Source organism: Trachurus trachurus (assembly GCF_905171665.1).
Source record: "Trachurus trachurus genome assembly, chromosome: 20".
Classification (NCBI taxonomy): Eukaryota; Metazoa; Chordata; class Actinopteri; order Carangiformes; family Carangidae; genus Trachurus; species Trachurus trachurus.
This window is the reverse complement of record NC_139911.1, coordinates 7,340,774-7,362,434: the sequence shown is the minus strand read 5'-3', so window position 1 is coordinate 7,362,434 and position 21,661 is coordinate 7,340,774. Positions and strand designations below refer to the sequence as shown.

General features: G+C 41.4%; 3 protein-coding genes across 4 annotated transcripts; 2 read left to right on the top strand and 1 right to left on the bottom strand.

The window, feature by feature from the left end:
* Positions 1 to 1,211: 1,211 nt before the first annotated feature.
* fam168b (family with sequence similarity 168 member B) lies at positions 1,212 to 8,836 on the bottom strand. 2 transcript variants are annotated; one of them, XM_083995910.1, is made up of 7 exons: positions 8,725 to 8,836; positions 5,604 to 5,713; positions 5,419 to 5,505; positions 4,857 to 4,999; positions 3,568 to 3,766; positions 2,705 to 2,823; positions 1,212 to 2,617 (listed from the first exon to the last, which is right to left on the bottom strand). In XM_083995910.1, the coding sequence occupies exons 2-6, from the start codon at positions 5,689 to 5,691 to the stop codon at positions 2,717 to 2,719; spliced, it is 624 nt and encodes a 207-aa protein (XP_083852036.1). In that variant the 5' UTR covers positions 5,692 to 5,713; positions 8,725 to 8,836; the 3' UTR covers positions 1,212 to 2,617; positions 2,705 to 2,716. The 2 variants fall into 2 exon arrangements, with proteins under 2 accessions (XP_083852036.1, XP_083852037.1); XM_083995911.1 differs by having other exon boundaries at positions 5,622 to 5,713.
* Positions 8,837 to 9,438: 602 nt separating this feature from the next.
* On the top strand, positions 9,439 to 11,988 carry fbxo45 (F-box protein 45). Its single transcript, XM_083995428.1, has 3 exons — positions 9,439 to 9,922; positions 10,621 to 10,977; positions 11,077 to 11,988. The coding sequence occupies exons 1-3, from the start codon at positions 9,593 to 9,595 to the stop codon at positions 11,260 to 11,262; spliced, it is 873 nt and encodes a 290-aa protein (XP_083851554.1). The 5' UTR covers positions 9,439 to 9,592; the 3' UTR covers positions 11,263 to 11,988.
* Positions 11,989 to 16,076: 4,088 nt separating this feature from the next.
* nrros (negative regulator of reactive oxygen species) lies at positions 16,077 to 21,028 on the top strand. The gene is made up of 3 exons (XM_083995912.1): positions 16,077 to 16,193; positions 17,796 to 17,912; positions 18,987 to 21,028. The coding sequence occupies exons 2-3, from the start codon at positions 17,811 to 17,813 to the stop codon at positions 20,937 to 20,939; spliced, it is 2,055 nt and encodes a 684-aa protein (XP_083852038.1). The 5' UTR covers positions 16,077 to 16,193; positions 17,796 to 17,810; the 3' UTR covers positions 20,940 to 21,028.
* Positions 21,029 to 21,661: the final 633 nt, after the last annotated feature.

The window sequence follows — 21,661 nt, the reverse complement described above, 5'->3', positions numbered from 1 at the left end:
CACTTCGCTACATTTCTCCGTTTTAATGGCGCTTTGTTCTGTCTTCATGCACATTTAACCAAAACAGTGTGTGTAGTTCATTCATACAGGGACAATATAGGCTATAAATTACAGTTATTGATTTACCTTATCTGTCTGTTTTGCCTGTAAACACAAAGACAACAGACCGACGGACGCTAACATCAGCTGTTAGTTTAAACGACGGTCACGGCCGCAGGCTTTAAAACAAAACGTGAGTCACACCGACGACTTTAACCGGGCTGAACCGGCCAGACCGACCCGGTAACGTGAAGCCAGAACCCAGTCAGGAGTTAAATCCGGTCTCCGGTGTCGGTAAAGTCCACAACAAACTCAAAACTGGCGCGCCACCGTGACGTGCTTCTTCTTCCGCTTATTTCCGGCTGACGCAGCGCCGCCCTGTGCTCTGCTGCCCCCACTGGCCAAGCAACGTCACTGCTACTTAGCTGTGTCCATGGATCTATTATTTAAAAAAATATTATTATTATGGTTAATAATAATAATATATTATCATAACAAAGGTATTATAATACATCCCTGGCTGTGTCCAAAATCACAGATTACTCACTATATAGCGGACTATAGTGAGTAATCTGTGATTTTGGACACAGCCAGGGATGTATTATAATATATGAGTAGGAGTAATGAGTGAGTGATTTCGGACACACCCTGCCTATGGCTATTTCAGTTTCATGCTTCAACCCTCTGTATGCAGGGAAATCCTCCCTCTTCTTTCAAGTTTCAGGTTTAATGGACTCATTGTTCTTTTACTGCCATCTTCTGGCTGCACCCCACACATTATTTGTTTCAATCAATTAATTGTTTTTAAATCAATCATTAATAGGCTAATTTTTCTATGGTAACAACTCGTCCTGTATCCCCTGAAAAATAAATCAATTTTTTTTTACCAGAACTGTTTAGTTTGGTATTTTTTAAGTTGCTGCTTGATTCATGTATGTTGACGAATATGTAATCAACAATCTATGAATTGGATTTAACTGTTCACTCTATTAAATGTCATAAATACATCTGCTACACAGTGAATATGAACTCTTATACACACAAAAAATACCCCACAGTTACACAACAGCGAAAAAAAAAAACAACACAGCTTATTCTGATATTTGTTTTTATTTTTGGTCTTTCTTTAGAATACAAAACAAGAACCAAAATCACAAAAATAACATTTACAAAACAGATTATTTAACTGAGGTGACTGAGGCAACATAGAAAAGCACGTCTGAAACAGTGATACTGGTGAGTCAGCCTGGAACCTTGAGGTAAAACAGCGAGCGAGCAATGTCAAAAGGTCAGATATCTTTGCAAATGGTTTTGAATTGGTGCCTGGACTCAGTAATGCTTTTCACAAATGGACTTCAACCACATCATGTTTTCCCCAACATGTCCACAGTTAGCAGTGTTTCCTTGATGTAGTGATTATTGTGACATATACGTAGTTTAAAAACAATGTATGTCACACTATATGGCACCATTTTAAATGGTTTTTGTTTTTGTAGTCCTCTTTAATGCAAACACACGCACACACACTCCCTTTCTCTCTCTGTCACACTCACACTCACTCACACACTCACACACACACTCTACTTGCTCCCCACCACAAATACTTGTGGCTAAAATAAATGAATCAATACTGAAATCGCCCTAAAGTGTTTCTAGCAGAAAACAAAAGCTGCTTCAGACTTTTTTTTTTTTTTTTCCTAAAACAAGTGGTATGGCTGAAAAATAAAACATGTAAAGTGATGAAGTGTATGAATGACCATCAGTCAGAGGCACAAACAACAAGCAAGTTCCATCTTTCTCCTAAAATACAAAAAATAAAATAAAAAATGGTAAGACATAATGCATACACTGCATCACTGAAAGAAAGAAACCCATAAAAACCTAGCATCACTTACCAAAAACACAAAGCAGTGAAAATAGTACAGTTTAGTCTGCACTGGATAGCGCAGGTATGTTTTTGCATGAACAAACGTTTCTTGTCTTTTCTTTCACATATAAGACATGGTCACTGGTGACTCAGCATTGCAGATTATTACTTTTTTTAAGTTCCTTTGGATGTGTGCCTTGTGTTGATTTTGCATCTGTCACAGCAGGTAGATTGAGCTAGCATTACTTCATATATCTATATATACACATGCATTCAACATTGTATGTGTCTCCCAAATTAAAACGGAAAAGAAAAAGAAAGAAAAAATAATAATAAAACAATTCCAAAAACTCCCTTTTCACCACTTAAAAGAGTTGAACCTATAACCTATAAAAACCTGCATGACAGTCCACAAAAAGTTTGCATGGAGGCTTTGCTGTTAGATGTGAGATATGCGGCAGGTGCTGGCGCTGGGCTGTGGCATGGGATGCAGTCTTATTTCGTTAAGAGGGGTAGGGGGTTGTCATGGGGACGGGCCTATTCTTCTCCCCCCCTCCCCTGTCTGAATGGGCCTCTTTCTATGTAGTTGTGTTTTAGATTCACATTATGCTGGAAGAAGAGTAACTGGTTGCAGACGCTGGCAGAACAGGTCTTCACCAAGAGCAAAAAACACTGGAGTAGAGTGTGAATGCATATCTACCGCCTTCTGACCTGCAGGAAGATCAACACAACATGTTATGATACAAAGTTTAAAATCTGCACGTGTACGTTTTGAGTGAAGTGTTTCTTTCTACTCACGTTTTCCTCTCTTCACCACTGTGGGTAGCTGTAGCTGGGTGTGCCAGGGGGCCGATACGTTGGCATCGGTACTTGGTGCTGGGCAACAGGCGCTGGTGATGGACTTGTCAACAAAGTACCTGAGGAGCAGAGTGAGAAACACCATTAATAAGCATATTTTACTATTCTATCTTCCAGGATCCATCATCATAAGAGAGTAACATTGTCCAACCACAGCTTCAACCAAATAGATCCAAAACTACAGTAAATGCCCATTACAGTTTTACATTCTTCTATTTTATTACTTTCTTCTCTCTTATTGTTATCTTCCTTTTGAGTGTTTTTATATTTTGTCCTATATTTCTATCCTGCATTTTATTAAATTGTATTGTTTTATCATATTTGATTGTGTTTTGTATTTATTTACTATTGCTATATTTTATTGTTGTTTTTAATCTACATTCATTAGTCTCCATGTCATTCTTCTTGTTTCACTTCTTATATACATATAAATACACTTTTTCAATCAAAATGTAAAGCACTTTGAACAGCATTTATTTGCTTTGAAAGGTGCTATATAAATAAAATTTGATTGGATTGATTGATTACTGTCAAACTCCTTAGTCAATTATCTGCGCTCTGTATAAAGTTTATGTGTGATATTGATTCAGAAAATACAAAAACATGATCAAAAAGACCATTAATTAAAGCGCCATTCTTGTTTCTAATCAAATCAGGTCTGAAAAATTAACTTTTCAAAACAATATATACCATAAATCATGACACACACAGGACAATAAGGAACAAAATCTTACTAGAATTATTTCCCTGGTAAACAATGGTGAATATGAAACTTAATTATTCGTTAGATTGATGAGGTTTACCAGCAGACATGGCCATGGTGGTGCCGGCCACCATCCCCATGGCAACGCTGTTGTGGCGGGCCTGAGGGATGGGCGGGGCATACATGGCTGCAGGCATCCCATTGGGCTGGACCACCGTCGTGTGATGGATAACATGAGGCGGCGCAGCGTACAGCGGCTGTGTGTAGTAGGTGCCTTGCTGTTGTGAAGGTATTAATGCCTGGAGGAGGAAGACGAGCGACATTTAACTCACAAAAACAACCAAAAAAAGGCAAACGCCAAAAAATATATTAATATACTGACAGTGGTGGACAGTAACCGAGTAAATTTACTTGAGTACTGTACTTAAGTACATATCATATATTACTTTCAGGTCTGCTCTTTTTCTTTTTTTTCTAAAATACTATTGAACACAAGCTGTGTTTGTCAAAGAAGGAAACCCTAACCCCTAAAAGCAGAGCCGGCCCAAGGCATAAGCGAACTAAGCACCTGCTTGGGGCCCCGTGACTATTGGGGGGCCCACAAAAGGCAAGTAACTTTTTAAAATTGTAGTGCGTAACTTTTGTCGATCCTTAGAGAAACACGGCGTTATTACAAAAAACTTATTAAATTATTGTTGCATTTCAAATTGTTGTTGCGCTTTTCTGTTGCAGTATATTTAAAACCAAAAAAATTAAAAAGCATATGATGTGCTTACTGTTAATGCATTGTCTGTTGGTTTATTTTGTTACTTTTAGTCGACCTAGGTGACATTCAGTATCCCAGTACTAGCCTATATCAATTTGAAGATTAAATGTAAATCAACCCCAGGCTGCACTTTTTGGTGCCATTTCAGAATAAAAACCATAGATGGGTAACAACCTGCCAGGATATGATGATTTGTAATGACAGAGTAAAAAATGAAATAGTATTATTGGCAGTAATAGAGGGCACCAAAATAAAGATTTTGCTTAGGGCCCCATGGAGGCTTGGGCCGGCCCTGCCTAAAAGCAGCACATCAGTGCAGGTGGTTTCAAAGAGTTAATTCTCAGAAACAAGAGTTAAAAGGTCCTTAAATCCATTTAGAAAAAAATATAGTAATTCATTGATGTGAAAAATAAGAAATTTACTCTTACTCTTACTCTTACTTAAAGTAAATTTAAAAGCATGTACTTCTGGATACTTAAGTACCTTTTAAAAGCAAGTACTTTTTTAATCTTACTCGAGTAACATGTCGACTGAGCTTGTAACGGAGTACATTTTGACCAGTAGTATTTGTACTCTTACTTAAGTACCGGGGTGGAGTACTCTGTCCATCTCTGCGTACTGACCTGTGCATACGGGTTCTGTTGGGGGTAGGAGCTCCTGACGGGGTAGACAGCAGCCTGGTAGGGGTTGGGTGAGGAGGAGTAAGGGGGGACGGTCCCCGTGTTGGGAGAGCAGGACATTTTGAAGGGAGTGCCTGGAGCGTAGCCTGGAGTGGGAGGAAGACGCCTGACGTTAGTGCTGCCAATTTTCAGATGTGCAGCCTCTTCCAGTAAGTGACTGTGGATGAGGAGCAGCTGGAGCAATTTGACTCTTTCTATTTTTTCGGTACAACTCATTCTGTTTGACTGATTTTCAGAGAGAGTCAGGTAGCAAAGTGCTCGCAGGCAGCTTCACTTTGACTACATCTTGACAAAAGGCCTGGAGCTTACAACCTCAGCAAACATCCAACATAAACATCAATCTGTCTGCACGGCTGTATGAGGGATGCTCATGTTTTATCCATTTAGACCGATTCATTTGCCAACAAGTCTCATTTTCATGCAAAGATAACATGTGAAGGAAAAGAAAGATGTGCAATGTATGAATCTCCAGTATCTTTATATTTTATTCTAGTGCCAGTCTTACCACCGGTGAAGGCTGGGTTGGCTCCTGCGTAGACACCGGGAGTGTATGCTGGAGCAGCTGTTGCATAACCAACAGGGAATCCAGTTGCTACATGCAAAGAAAACAAAGAGTCAGTGCACTGTTCATTTGTTTCCTTATATGATAATTTCTTGGGATTAGTATAGTAAGTATTTGCTCAAACATACATGTGAACAGTGAATTACCCGGGTACCCCATACCCTTAGTATTGGTAAAGGGGACCCCTGTTGGCCCAGGGCTGTAGACTGGATTCATTATGGTCACGTCTTCACAGAAACTGCAACAAAAAAAGAAGCACAGACCATGTGAATTTCATCAGTTTCAGCGTGTGTTGAATTTAATACAAAGTAGAAATGGGCAGCTTGCAGCTTGTTTCAACACCGTGGATTCAACAGCTGAAGAAAAACTGTGTGACCACTAGACCAGCGACTGAGTCTGAAGCTTCGAGCATCCTCACAGAAACCTTTTGTTCTGTTTGACAGTTTGGGAAGTTTGTCAGATCAAACTATGTGATCTACTATGATGGACACGAGCTGAGTGACAGTAATCAGATGATTTAATGCATCCCAAGTTTATGAAATCTCAACCATGCGGTTAAAACACATCTGTCTTGGGCATTGTGTCTGTTCATAGCATCACATGTTGCACAGTAACATCTACATATAATACAGCACCTCCGAACAAAAGGTCTTTTATTGCTCGCTCGAGACGTAAACTATGAAAGACAGTTGTGAAGCTGTTATCCAGATGTTGCAACATTTGCTTTGAAGCCCTGCAGCAACAAATCTTTTTTTTATTTTTTTATTTTTATTCCAGGAACAAACAGAAAGGAATCGGGCTTCATCCAGTCGTCATTAAAGCAAAGATCATCTGAGTAAATCTATCACAGATCCCGGAGCAGCAAGCTCTGCACACCGAGCCACTGAGAAACTTTCTTCTAGTTCAGACACAAACAAAAAAAGGGAGAAACCGTGACAAAATGCATCAAACACATCTCACAAGTGTGATAATTGGAGCCAATGGCGCGGCTCCAGGATCCATAGCTACCTACAAATGGATGAACTAACACAGTCGGCCTGTGTCACATTTTACCAAACAGGAGACCGAGCAGACTGCAGTGATTATTGATCCCAATTAAATCTCCTGCAGTTCAACAATAGAGCTGCTTAGTCCCTGCAAACCTAATACAGAAGAGAATTGTTGTTTACAATATAATTTATCTATTGTTTAAATGGTACCGAGATGGTCCAACCAGACCACACACACACTTGGAGCAAAGCAGAGCGTGATGAAGTGTACCGTTATGTTCCCCAGATGGTAAACAGTCAATACTTACTGGACCATAACAGGCTCTTGATTAATTCTCTACAAGATCATCACACTACAATCACTAATCTCAACAGTGTAGCTTGCTTTGTTTGCCCCTTTTCACATACTGAAGCTGTGGCCAACATCAGTGTAGCTCTCCCTAGTGGACAGAGGAGAGTACAGTACAGTATCGTCATCATGATGCACAAAAAAAAAAAAAAAAAAAATACACTGAATGTAAAGAATGTGTCATGGCAGCACCGACATCGTGACTTCATTTCAGGGATCAAATGTCATAAAGCAACAAAAGTGTTGCAGTGAGGATGTGATATGATAATGTGGTGAGGAAACAGCGGGGACAACCGGCGGCTTATATGAGATGACCTTGGTAGGTCATAGTCACAACCGAGCCTCACTTTTGTTCTTTTATCTTTTATGTGCTGTCCACACATATTCATAACTGTAATACCGACATCATGTGGAAGCAGGCCTCATGTTTTACACAGCTACACCTAAATTTAACTCTAATATAGCTGCCTTAGATATTAATCTAAACTTAAACTCACCTGCCATCCTATAAAAACACTGGAATCTCGCTGTAATTAGGCCTAAGTAGTATTTGTGTGCAAGATAAACTCTGTGACTCACACAGATATTTTAAAACGTTTATTAATTTTTATGTCAGATTTGTGTTGCAAGTTGCATCACACAACTTTTTTAGTTCCTGACTTCTTCTCCACATGATGCTCATTAGTTGAAAAACACTTGGGCAGAGTTATGTCCTCCAGCGGTGCACCAAACACCATGACATCACTTTACAAGGAGATTTAAACAGTAAATAACACACCACTGTTGTCTACTGGGGATCTATTATCATTATTAAATAGCTATGGGGAGGCTATTATAGTCTTTTTTTTTTAAATGGATACTATTGACATTAGAGCTGCTATGCTGATTATTTTCATTATTGATTATTCTGCCAAGGATTTTCTCCTTGGATCAATTACTATTTATTTTGCCAATAAAATCTGCAGCAATTAGTGAAAATGCAATGTCAAAGATGATGTCTTATTTGTTCATAAAGCTGACATTCACCTTTTTATCATATACAGCAAAAAAAATAAAATAGCAAATCTGAGGCACTAGAGGCAGTAAATTGTATGTTTGCCCTTTTTTTTTTTTTTTTTTTTTTTTTTTTTTTAAGAATCCAAAGTAATTACTCAATTCGATTAATCGATTAAACAACTCTATATCCAGAATAGTGAGGAGTAGTAGTGGTTCATTTATATTCGCCTCCTATCAAGACAAACAACATGAGCTGTGTCATCATCATCATCTCCGTCCCAACACAAAACTGACACCAAGAAGAACAACATCAACCACCATCACATCACATCAAATAACAGCGACGCGCAGCCAGCAGCTGTAGCCGAGATCAGAGCTCCAGGCCCCGGGGGGAGAGAGAGACACGACACGCACGGCCACACACGGCGTTTTATTTACAGGTGACGTTATGTTCGCTGTAGAAATAAAGATGGCAACCTGTCAGCAGCAGCACAGCTACCGGAGACGACGAGGGACGACCGCCGGGGCTTTGTTGTTATCATCATCATGAGCCCCGCTCGGCTTTCCGCCTGCGGCCGAGCTAATAACCGTGCCCGCAGCAGGTAACACATCCGACGGATGGATGAGTATGACCCGCGGCTCACCTGTCTGACCGCGGGAGGGGGGTAAAAAAAAAAAAAAAAAAACACCGTGGTGGGGCAGCGGAGAGATGGGGGCAGCTTGTCCACAGGCCGCAGCAGCAGAGCTCACACACAGCTGTGTCCCGCAGCCGCGCTTGTCCCAGCAGCAGCAACAACGCAGGTAACACACAACCACACATAGGCTACATACACACTAACACATTTACACGTACACACACAAATACACACATATTAACGTGGTGGGCAATGACCAAGAGTAAGTTAGTTGGTGTACCTGTCCCGGGCGGCTGTTTGTCCCTGCTCTGGTCTGGTCTTCTGCCGTGGGATGATACGTCGCTACCGCTGGTTTGATCCCAGATGCTTTGCTGAACTCTTTTGAGCACCCCGCGTCACTTCCGAGTGGTGTCACGTGGGCTGCCGATATATAATATAATATCACTCTTTGCTTTATTACCTATTACACTCACTGTTTTCCTAATCAAATGCATTGCTTATTTATATATTTATTTATCTTATTTCTGTTTATTTATTTTTACTTTTTCAGTCGGAAAATCATTATGCATCCATTTTGAAAGGACGTAACATGCAATTTTTTTTATTTTTTATTTTTTATTTTTTTATAAACCAGGCATGTATTTATGATGCAGCCTCTCTGTGCTTTGAGTGTCACAGGCTCGATACCGTGGTCGGTACATTGTTTCACTGCTTCACTAACCCGTCCGGGATCCTGTCACTGCAACACGGCGTCAGCTCCACAGCGGCGCTGCCCCGAGGTCCTGACAGGACATACAAAAATATTATATCGAACTGGAGTTTATTGTATTCGGATAATTCACTTCTATTTTATATGTGAACTACTACAGTCAACAGATAAATTAGTGTCTGTATTTTAATTAATTCCTCCCCGTGTCTTTTCTCTAGCGCTACAGATTTTGTTTGCTCTTTCAGGACCTTGGCGCATCGTTACCATTCAGCCATTGAAGTGAAGTGGGGGGAGCAGGGTCCGTACTGTTGTTGTTTCGGTGCGACCTATGTGTGTTTTCGTGGAAAATGTTGCTATGTAACTCATATTAGGAACCATTCGTAGGTGTAAGCTCAACCTATTCTGTCGCCTGGTGTCGTCGCTGAGGACCGGGGCTATCATGTCTGGAGCCGTCGGTGGAGGCGGAGGCTCCTCCTGTCTGGGTGCAGCAGCCGCGGCAGCTAGCTGCAGCTCCGCCGGCTCTTCCTACGCCGCTGCAGCCGGAGGAGGCGCGGGGGTAGCCGGGAGGCTGCCGGCCCGGGTCCTGGAGCATGTTTTCTCCTATCTGGAGCTGTCCGACCTGATGCGGTGCTCGCTGGTCTGCTGGCACTGGTACAATATCCTCGCGGATGAAAACAGCGAGGTGTGGCGCAGCCTCTGCACCCGGAGCCTGAGCGACGAGGCTATGCGGTCTGACATCCTGTGTAACCTGCCCACCTACAAGGGGAAAGTAGGTTTACCAATGTACCACTGTTTGTGTCTGGTTGGAAGAACAGTGACAGTTCATAACCTCCATTCAGTAATCTGTGACTTTAGAGTGTCACCTTTGATCTGAAGCCTCCTGAGAAGTGAACTGCACACACCGTAACGCCATAATGTTGTATACCATAACAATTAACATACAACTTATGCAATGAGGTTTGGTGCACGTTTGTTTTGACTCAAACAATAAGGATTAAGACAGATCAAGTAGAACCAGGTGCTGTCAGTAACACAGATTAGACTATGGACCCTTTATCAAGTCACAGCTTCTACATCACAGGCAGGTAAATGATAGGAAGTCAGTCCTATTTTTAGAGCAGTCTCTGAATGGGACAGTCAGTAGGAAAAAAGACAACAGGACTGTGCAGTGTGAAGTGCATCAAAGGATTTGGAAGTCCTCAGACCTAACTTTGATCCAATAATAGATTACTCTTGACTCTGAGATGCCGACATCCAGTTTAAATGGAAACCTTGCACACCTGCTCAGTCTATTTTTGATATAAACAGTGCATCATTTGTCTGAAATCATCATTTTCTTATAAAACAAATTGTGAAACACCTTGCAAATGCCAAACTTCAAAGTTTTACCTTGCATAAAGAGGAATCCAAATGCATTTCCAAATCTGACAGCTGTAGATTAACTGATCCATTTCTTGTCCTCTGCAGCTCAAGGCCTATCAACACGCTCTGAGCTCCCACGACTGCTCCCGCAACGTTTACGTGAAGAAGAACGGCTTCACCCTGCACCGCAACCCCATTGCCCAGAGCACCGACGGCGCACGTGGCAAGATCGGCTTCTCAGAAGGTCGACACGCCTGGGAGATCTGGTGGGAAGGCCCCCTCGGCACGGTGGCGGTGATTGGCATCGCCACCAAGCGGGCGCAGATGCAGTGCCAGGGCTACGTGGCTCTGCTGGGCAGCGACGACCAGAGCTGGGGCTGGAACCTGGTCGACAACAACCTGCTGCATAACGGGGAGGTTAATGGGAACTTCCCTCAGTGTAACAATGCGCCAAAATATCAGGTGGGGGGGCAACTGTGTGTGCATGTTATTTGTTGTGTTTGGCACCTTCATATCTCTCTACATACAAGCAGACACTAACACGTCATCATGTGTCCACAGATTGGGGAGAGAATCCGGGTGATCCTAGACATGGATGACAAGACGTTAGCCTTCGAGAGAGGATTTGAGTTTCTCGGAGTAGCGTTTCGTGGACTGCCCAAAGCCTGTCTGTTCCCCGCCGTCTCCGCGGTGTACGGGAACACCGAGGTCACCATGGTGTACCTGGGAAAACCTCTGGACGGCTAGAAGCAAGAATAACACGCAACACCTTTCAAACGAGCAGACCGCCGGCCGGTGCAGGACGGACGTCGTCTGTGAACACAGTGCCAACCATTTGTGTTGCACGTTTTTCCTCCCAAGTTAAAATAACTCTATTCACATACACAGAGAGAACTGTTGGCATCTCTACTACAGCTGCACATGAAGCCAGAGTCAGCTGTTGGACTTGTCAGTATCACTACAGTGATATGGGTGTGGGGACGGTCATAAACACGTGGAAGTGTGTCCACTTTTACAGTTTAGCTGCTGGACCTTTTTATTCACGGGACAGGGGGACGTAATTTAATGTAATGTGATCTGTTGCTGAACATTTACTTGACATTTTTGTCTGCTTGAATGAGGCCAAAACTCTTCTAAACTGTGGCAAATACTTAAAGACATAATTTTATTAAGTGACACAGTAGTTGTTAGGGATAATTATCTGTCGTATGAGTTAACGCAGGTGAACAATTACAGTGGTTTTATGCCAAATGTGACCTAATGTCGTATTTTGATAAAGGCAAACCGAGGACTTGAGGACCAACCGTCACACGTGTGCATGGACACTGAATCTGAATTGCCCTTTTAAAACACTCACCCAGTAATGGTGGAAACTATACCTGTGTCATGTTAATGTGCGTCCTTTTTAATGTGCTACTGTAGTATTACACGCTATTTATTGGTTTTATCCATGGTACTATAGATACTGTATGGTTATAAGGCCTGAAAATAAAGTCTACAAGGTGCCACTGTTAGAACAAAATGATTTGATGCTTGTTTTCATGTGTCCGCACTCCACAGCACAGATGGGTCTATGCTACATGAATTTGATACCTGGACTTAAAAAACTACCAAAAAAAACATTTTTAGTGATTTTGAATCATTGAGAAATACAGAATTAATTCATCACACAAAATACCAATTGGGAAAATGAACAATTCATTGTCACAGAGGTGAAAATAAGTGGTTCTGCATATACATGGATTGTATAGGACAGTGATGACAAGCAGTTACTGTAGGACATTGATTGCCTGTGAGGTAAAGAATGCACACACATCAATATGCAATAGACCAACCACTTTAGATACATTAGGTTTCTCCATATGGAAAGAAACTGCACAACACAAACAGATGACACATCATCACAGAGTGAGTCCATATCAGATCCAGGTCTATATGACATAATATAGCCTACTATATACTGAAGAGGAGGTCGCTCCTCAGCTCTCATCTTTTCCCTGTTCAAATAAAAACATCTAAACTCTATTATATAGAACAGAAGGTCTTTAGGTCATTAGGTCATGGGCCGTAGATCTTTATTATTCAAAGCATTAAGACCGTTTTACTGTTTCAAGGTCTGTTTCGATGTGCAATGTTTGTGCTGTGCTTGTGTTTAGGTCACTGGCCAAAAATAATGAAATTTAACACTCAGATCATACATTAACATTGCTGTTGACTCAATAAACAGTCTGACACCTTTTAGAACAGGAAGTTGATATATGTCACTACCTGACCTGGTTCAGCTACGCTACTAAACTGTCAACAGGAAAAGGCCTCACAAATGTATGACAACATTACCCCAAAAATAGGAAACCTGCTTTTAGTAGAGCAACAGGATATTTTCACTGAGAACGCCTAAAAATAATCTGAATCACCACCTCTGTCAAAACATTTTAAGCCTCACATCGGTGGTATTTTTAACTGGAGCCCTGCACCACACGGATGTAGTAGGCCTATATAAGCATTGACAAAATGATATAGAAAGGTGGTGACCTCAGCCGTGTTCTGGTGAACGGAACATTTTATTCTGAGTAAATGTGTTATGGATGATTATTCCATTTTTCTTTTTCTCTTCTTTTTCTTTTTACATATGTCAGGCAGCAGTTTTTGTTCAGACATCATGACTCATAACTGAGGACAAACAGCCTCCAGGAAACAAAAGGCACCACAGTAGAGGACATACCGTTCTGCAGCGGTGTATAGGAGAGGCTTACGATTTATTGTATGTGCAGTCAATGCTAAGAGCTTATGTCGGCCTACTTTGTCCCTTTGTCTTTGGACTTCCATGACTGAGTCTCTCCACTTCTGTCCTGTTCAAACTTAACTTAACCACACTGTCAGTCAGTCTGTCTGTCTGTCAGTCAGTCAGTCAGTCAGTCTGATCTCCTCTGGGCTGTGTCTAATTGCAGTGTCAGTCAATCAGGTACTGTAGCTTGAATGTATATGACAATAAACTAAACTAACGAACTACCTGTTTCTTTTAGGGCATCATCAAACCTATTAGAGCTTCAGCCTCAGATTTACTTTGTTCCCATGTGTCAATCCACCACATCCAATGTGTCCCACATGCAGGACGGCTGGGGACCATTTGTTGCTTTTCCTCTCAATAAAATGTCGGGGAATATGTTTGTAGTGAGTTAAGTGTGTAGTACAGAGGAACGTTTTTCTTTCTTGTGGCCACCCAGACCCACGGAGAGAGAAGAAGAACAAAGTTTTTATTACTGTGGCCACCCTGTGTGAGTTTTTGTTTTTTCAGTTTTTGCAGTGAAGAAGCACAGATGTTACTAATAATGTCATACCTGGCTGTGCCATCGGAGGTAATCATGGTGATTTTACCTGCTTAAGTACCATCAAATGTCAAAAAAAAAAAAAAAAAAAAAAAAAGAGCAAACAAACCTGGAGCTAATCAAGATGTTGGACCTTGTCTTAAAATGCGTGATGTGGGAGGAAAATGCTGTGCAGGACATCCAAACCTCTAGGAGGACAGGCTGGTATCACTTAAGGCCCTGATCTAACAAGAGAAATAGTCAGATCAGATAGAAATATCTTCACATCATAAATAATACATCCATGTTTCATTGATATTAAATCCTTCTGAGGACACAGATACAGATACTGTTGGACTAAAAACGTTCTGAAACCTCATTGTGTTGGGGCTCCGTTGCTGTTGATGGCTCCTACAAAATGTAATACATCCCATGTCCACAAGAGGACAGTGATCATGTTATGTAAATAGCACACACAGGATGATGACACAAATATGTCCCTCACACACCACAGGTCATGTGCAGGGGGAGGTCTCACAACGACGGAGGGCTTCATTGTAAATGTGGTGTGAAGTAGGTTTTTGGAAAGCGAGTCTCTTCTCATTGATCTCCAGCATAGTTTTAAATATTGAAAAGTAAGAGATGTGTGTTTGAAAGGAATTAAGTGGGAGATAAACATTATGTCTCTGTGGTTGAGGGTGAAACAGGAAATCAAAAAAAAAAAAAACTTAATATGAAACACAGGGAGTTTATCTTTGCATTGGCAGTGGAAGTGATGCTTACATCATTACTGGTGGGTATGACTTGCCCACATCTGCCCACAACCACGGGACTCTACACCCTAACTGCCACATTTAACACACCCAGCTCTCGAAAAATGATACGCAAACTTTTCCTGACACTGAACCATGTGCTGACAAGAAAAACATTCACCAGAATTCACACGTTTGCTGCTGTGTGGTTGCACCTCTGCATGAGTCGCGTGTCTGTCCACTGTGCTGCTGAAGAACTTGTCGATAATCCAACTGTGTGTCTGCAGGAAAAAGTTTAGAAGTTCATAAAAACTTTAAACAACATTCAACAGTATTCTCCTTCTTTATGCATCAAATTGCCCACATGTGCATGTTCTTGTTTCTGCACAAGAACAAACACAGGGATAAAAACCAACTATAAGATCATACGAGGTCATGCAATAACGCTCTGTTCCAATGTTCTTCTACTGTGATGTCCTCTAAGCTGTTCTGTAGGGTGTCACTTCCTGTCAGTGGAAGATTTAGCAACAAATTCTATAATAATGAGATTAGTGTGCACATGCATACAGTCACCGAGGTCACATCATGGTGTTTTTCCACATTGTACAACCAGTTGATGCTCTCTCACACTCTTTGGTTTAACTGAAGTCAACTTAATCCTCCTCAGCGTGGATTTGTATCACCTTGGAAATCTTGTTGCCACTAAACCTTACAACAGAGTCAGAAGTGAGAGCTATAGATGTCCAGTGTGAAAACAGGAAGGGATCACTGACAAATCAGCTCTCCAAGGACAGGACCATCACTTCCTGTTTCCTAATTCCCTATTCTTGCACCCATGGGCAACTTTGAAGTAGAGACACATTCATAAATGCAGTGAAACAAAAGGACAAGACAGGTTAATTCAGACACAGCCATGAGAGACGTGAAGCAGTCATGTTGCAAGATAAAACCTCTCTGCACTGATCTGTGTTCTCCATCACACACCTTTTTGATTCCCTGTCTTGTGTTAGTATTTGATGCAGGGGCACTGTCATCCTGCAGAGCATCCTTATAAATATACAGTTGATTGTCTCTTTGTGTGTGTACGTGTGTGTGTGTGTGTGTGTGAATGCTTTGTGATGACTGTTGCAGCGAGAGGCCGAAAATCAGGCAGGAAGGGTGTGTGCGCGAGTGGTTTCCTCTCGTGTTGGGTGAATGATCGGAGTGAGCTCAGGGTGTGAAGGGTGTGTTCTCATTGGGTTTTTGTGGTGGCAGTTGTGCTACCAACCTTAGTTGACAGTACAACAACATCACTGTCGTGGTGTTGAGCTGAAGAAGACGAAGAAAAAAGAAAAAGAAAAAAACCCCTGCAGTGTTGAGTGTTGGGTTGAAAGCTGTTCAGCCTTCACTCGCCTTCCTGTGGCCCCGGGCTTGAGAACCTCTTTCTGATTGCAGCTTGTCCATGTGACTTGGTTTCCGTTGACTGCCTGCTTCCGCGAATAGTAAAAAGAGGCATTAGTGCTCAAGTGAGAGCAGAGGAAGGCAGCTGTGAGAACACACACTCTGCAGCAGCGAGTCAACCAGCGATCTGGTCAGGAGATCAACCATCAGTGGCTTGGGAAATCTACACCTAACCACCAGTGTAAGTAAATGCACCGTGCACTCTACTAACACAGTATGCATTGATACTGTGACAGCTTAAAGACACTGAATGCTTTGCCCGAATTACGACTGCTGAATTTAAATGTGTTTTGTCTTTCGTGTATTGGAGCCGGACCCCTCATTGACCACCTGTTGTAAGACATACTCTTAAACCTGCCACTGTTGTGTAGCATGTCATTACGACTCTTTTTCAAACACATGTCAGCATGAAAGCAACATTATGTGACAGTATGTTTATGTCATTTTGTTTTTGCACAGCATTTTCAGGCATGCAGATCAAGTTCATCTTAAACCGGCATTACAAACTAAAACCAAAAATGCATAAGTAATCTTTATAAATTCCATTATATGGCTTTGTATTGCATTGAAACAATGTTCCATGGGTTGTGGAAACTATTGACCTAACAACAACAAAAAAAACACATGACACAATGCTATTTCAGTCTAATAATGCTGAGTTTTAGTTTCAGTTTATATCATAATTTTTGATCATTATTCAAATGACTGTAACCATTATGCTGTGCACGTGCAGAATGAGAGGGGTTCATGTCATCTCAGGTCATATGTCATTATTGTAGAGCATATAGATTTCCTTTTAAAGGATCTTTATAAAATCCAGTAACAGAAAGGAGAAATTCGCATTCAGCAAAATGTATTTTCAATGTGTTAGCCTACTCTTCCCCACATCAGATTATATAGTCACAAAGCCGAATAGTGTCACCTCTGGGTATAGGTCATCGCTGTCGGCCATGTGGACTGATTGGTTGGGAGATAACATTAATTTGAAGTGTGGTGTAAAAAAAAAAAAGTAACAAGAGCACAGAGATAAAAAAAAAAGAAAAAAAAAGAAAGATATAGCCTACATGTACTAGAAAAGGAAAACAGATCATGTGAAAGAAAAACGCAGTGAGGGGTTTAAATGAGACCCCAAAAAGTCGCTACAATAGAAAATATTAAGAAAGTATAAAGTGTATGGGAATTAAAAAAAGGGAACATATGACAACATTCAGTATGCGTCAACCAGCGGTTTAGAAAACAGGGAAATTTTGTCAAAATGTCCAAAAGCTGTTCTCAGGATAAAATGTGATCATGTAGAGACATTACAACATTCACCTTTTCCCACAGGCTGCGACGGGATGTAGAAAAAAATCATAAAAAATACAAAGATTCAACTCCAACTTTGCTGTCTTTCCACACTGTGTTGACATTTTCACATCTGTTAAGTAAAGTTTAGGACACAGCTCAAAGCTGAAGGAACGTGTCAGCTACGGCCTGATTATAAAAACTTTAAAGGCTGAAGTTCTTCTGATTTTTGACATCTCTGTGTCTGGCTGAGCTGAGCCCAATTTTTTGAGGGTTGATGTAAATACCTCTGCCAGTTCACCACTTTGAACTCCATACTTCATTATCATAATATAAAAGTAATGATTTTCCAGCTTCTCATGCACAGAGAACGTATTTCAAGACATGCGGCTCATTTCTTGATACCACACATAGCCTGTTTCTGTATTTCTGTGTTTTTAAGATAATAATCCATGATTGATTGATTAATTTATTATTATTTTTCTCTTCTTCCATCAAGAGTGAAGATGTTAAAATGCCAGTCCACGGACTCACTCCCATCCTGCTTTGCCTGTTACCCGTGTGGATAACACTGACGCCGATCTCAGGTCTTCCACATCACAGCCCATGTCAGCCGGTAAGACGTCTATCAATTACTCATAATTACTAATCTTGAAATTCCCTCTCATTGATAAACTGAGACATCTAAAATAAAATAAGTGACTGGATCCTTTCACACGCACATCCTGCAGGAAATTATAACACTTTTTGCGTGCTGACGTTTCCCACTTAGTCATCTTCTCACTAACAGCCCACTGATAAGGCCTATGTATGTTGGCTTTATCTCTTTAAAGATCTTCTTTTCATCATAAAGGCCCACATCCCTCCAACACAAATCCATTAACAACTTATTAACATTAACATTGATGGACTGTTAAAGCTGCACCTGATAGTTAATAAGTTGATAATAATTTGGTTTGGAGACCCTGTTGAAAGAACCAGCCCTAAAGAAAAGTTTTCACAATCTCACAACTCCCTGATTCTTTCATAACAGTTACTCACTGAACACCAATGAATGTGTCACACATATGCATATTAATACATAGACACATTAACAAACATAAAACAATAAAACCATATGACAACATCCATAGACCCCTACTGTAGATGACTTATGGTTTATTTCACATTTTAAAAAGCAAATGATTTCATAAATACACAATACTTCACTTTACAACCTGTCAGCTGGGAAAAGCATCAACTTTTTAAAGTTGATGATATCAACTGCAAATATGAGCAGCTACGTCTGGTCCTGTGAATTAAGAAGCAGAGCTCGTGGTAAAGTGATGAAATGTCAGCTGAAGTTTTGAACCATCAAACATCACAAGGGCAACGGCCTCACTAACTCTCTGTGAGGCAGAACTCGGGCACAGTGCTGCTTTCAGCCGTGTGACTTTTCTTCCTGGACCTAGTGAAATAGTCAACAGACAAGATTTTTAAAAATAATTCTTACTGAATAAAAACACCATGAGATAAAACAAAGTAAATGCCTGGGCTCCAGTTATAAAGGCAGATTTCTGCTTTTAAGATTTGTTTCCAAACCCAGTCTCTTGTTCCTGAAAGAAATCCCGTTCTTGTAGGATTTCTATATAGCCCCAAATTTTATGTCAAACTCACAAACTTAAGTTGTGTACTCTCCTTTTCTCTGCAGAAACAAACGGCGGCTCTCTGCAACAATGCCGAGCTCTCCTCTGTGCCTTCAGGACTCCCACGCAACATAGAGGAGCTTCAGCTCAACTACAATCACGTGCAAACACTACATGATGACTCTGTCCTCCATTACCCCTCACTAAAAACCCTGAGCTTGGCTTGTAACGGCTTGGAGAAAATAGAATCAAACACTTTTGAAAACTCAAAGTTGTTAGAAACCCTAAATTTAGCAAGTAACAATCTTCATATTGGCCACCAAGAAACCAGTTATGCATTAAAGAGGATACCAGGTCTTAGAGCTCTGGATCTGTCTGAAAATAAGCTTGATGACGAAATGGTTGCCACTCTCCTTCAAAATTTGACGTCCCTGGAATACCTCAATCTCTCGGGAAACATCTTGCGAAGACTAGACGAGACCTCGTTGGGGGACCTTCACCAGCTGAAGGAACTGGACCTGCAGAGGAACATCATCTTCGAGCTGGATGGCGCCTTCAGCAGCAATCCCAAACTCCAGCGGCTCAATTTGGCCTTCAACTCTCTCCCTTGCCTAATTGACTTCGACATGACCCAACTGGTGGTCCTCAACATCAGCTACAATACCATTGAGTGGTTCATCTCCAAACAAGACCTCAATGATACCTTCCAGCTAGAGACGCTCGACCTCTCACATAACAAACTGCTCTTTTTCCCTTTCTTGCCCAGTTCTAGTCACTTAAGGAACCTTTACCTGTCCCACAACAACATTCGGTTCTACGAACGCTTGCAAGACTCCACGTACTCAAACTCAACAACTGTTGAGTTTTACAATCTGAAAAACTACACAAACAATGTGACCGCTCAGCTGTGGGATGACAATCTTCACGGTGACATCTACTCCCTCGAGATTTTGGATCTAAGAGGGAACCAGGTGGGGTATTTCCCCCAAGGATTCATCCAGAAAATGCCTACGCTGTCCAGACTTCAAATGTGCACAAACTGCCTGGAAACCTTAAATCTGACTTCAGAACAGTTCCCTGGCAGCTTGTATGAGTTGGACGTCAGCAACAATAGGCTGAACCAGATTGCAGCAGATCAAGATACATTGACTGCTCTTGGCAATCTGACGTACTTTAACCTGAGCCTGAACGATCTCCAGAGGTTACCCTCGAGATTTTTCTCTTCACTGACGAGCCTCAGGTCAGTGGATCTCAGCTACAACCACATCGACGTTTGTCTTTCTGAGGAAGATGAGAACAATACAGACACTAGCTCATCTTGTGTGGACTGGAAAAACGTTGTATCCCTTGAGCAGCTTTACCTTAGAGGATGCCACATTGAAATGATCCCATCGTCCGCGTTTTCAGGGTTGTCGCTGATGCACCTGGAACTGTCTGATAACCCAGGACTCATCATCCAGCAATCAATACACAGTGTTAGCAGTACTTTACAGCATCTAGGTTTAGGAAACACTCAAACAAAAGACTTTGACTTCTCCCATTTCAAACGTCTTAAGTTTTTAAACATTTCAAGGAACTCCCTTGCCCATTTCCCCCCGTCACTCCGAGATCTTGACCTGAGAGTGCTTGACCTGAGGGACAACGGACTGTCCACTATCCCCTTAGGTCTGGCTAATGCATTAGCTCCAAAACTTGACAATGTTTTCCTCACAGGAAATCCATTCAACTGTTGCCAAACAGAATGGTTCAGGACATTTGAAATGACAAAGACAATGAATATGGTCGGACAGTCAGACATTGAGTGTGAAGATCCTGTCCGAATTACACACAGAGTGCAGCATTTACAGTCATCCGTGTGTTGGGATGAAGGTGGGGAATCCATATTCTGGTACCTTCTGCTCTTTGTGCCCATGTGTCTTTCCTTTGTGGGCATTTCAATCATCGTTCTCCTCACCTTCAAGCCCAAAATGCTACAAAAATCTATTAAAAAGAGGTGTTTAAAGCCGACGTCTTACTGATACTTTATAAACCACACAACTGTTAACCTGTACAGTGTATTATTGTGAAACTGTAATTGAATGTATTTGAGAAAATAAATTGAATCCATTGTAAAAGTGTCAACCTCAATGAAGTAAGGATTGTTTGTGTATGTAAACACCGCGGTATTCAGCTGTGTTTGGTTCATTGAAATGTGGTTCATAACCAGGCCCTAATCCTGATACCCTGATGTAAAAATGCGGCTGCGTTTTTGTGGGTATGTGCGTGTGTGAGCGTGTGCGTTATGCGCTTATGTGTGGGTGTACGTGTGTGTGAGTGTATGTGTGTGTGTCAACATATGCAGAAGTAATGTGAAGCAAGCTGTTGCTATAAGCAGCAGAGGAAACATGAAATTTCCTGTTTTGCTAAGATGTGCAGCAACTGCCCAGTTCTGTATCTCGAAGAGGAGGGGTTTGAGGTTTCCTTCCCATCAGTGAGACTCAGATGCAACATCAAAATGAAATTCCAGCGTGTCGGTTCTCATGAGGAGCTGGCTTGGACGCACATATTGATATTTGCTTGCGTATTCTGCAAGTTAAATAGTGTCAGGCCACAAAAAGTAAACAAACATGTTTAGAGACATAAACATTATGGTGTGAAACAGGGAACAGCAGTTATTGCAGAAAGAAGAATGCCAATGCATCTCTCTCCTTTTGAGTGCATGTGTGTTTCTGCTCAGAGGTGAGAGGGCTGATAGATCAGT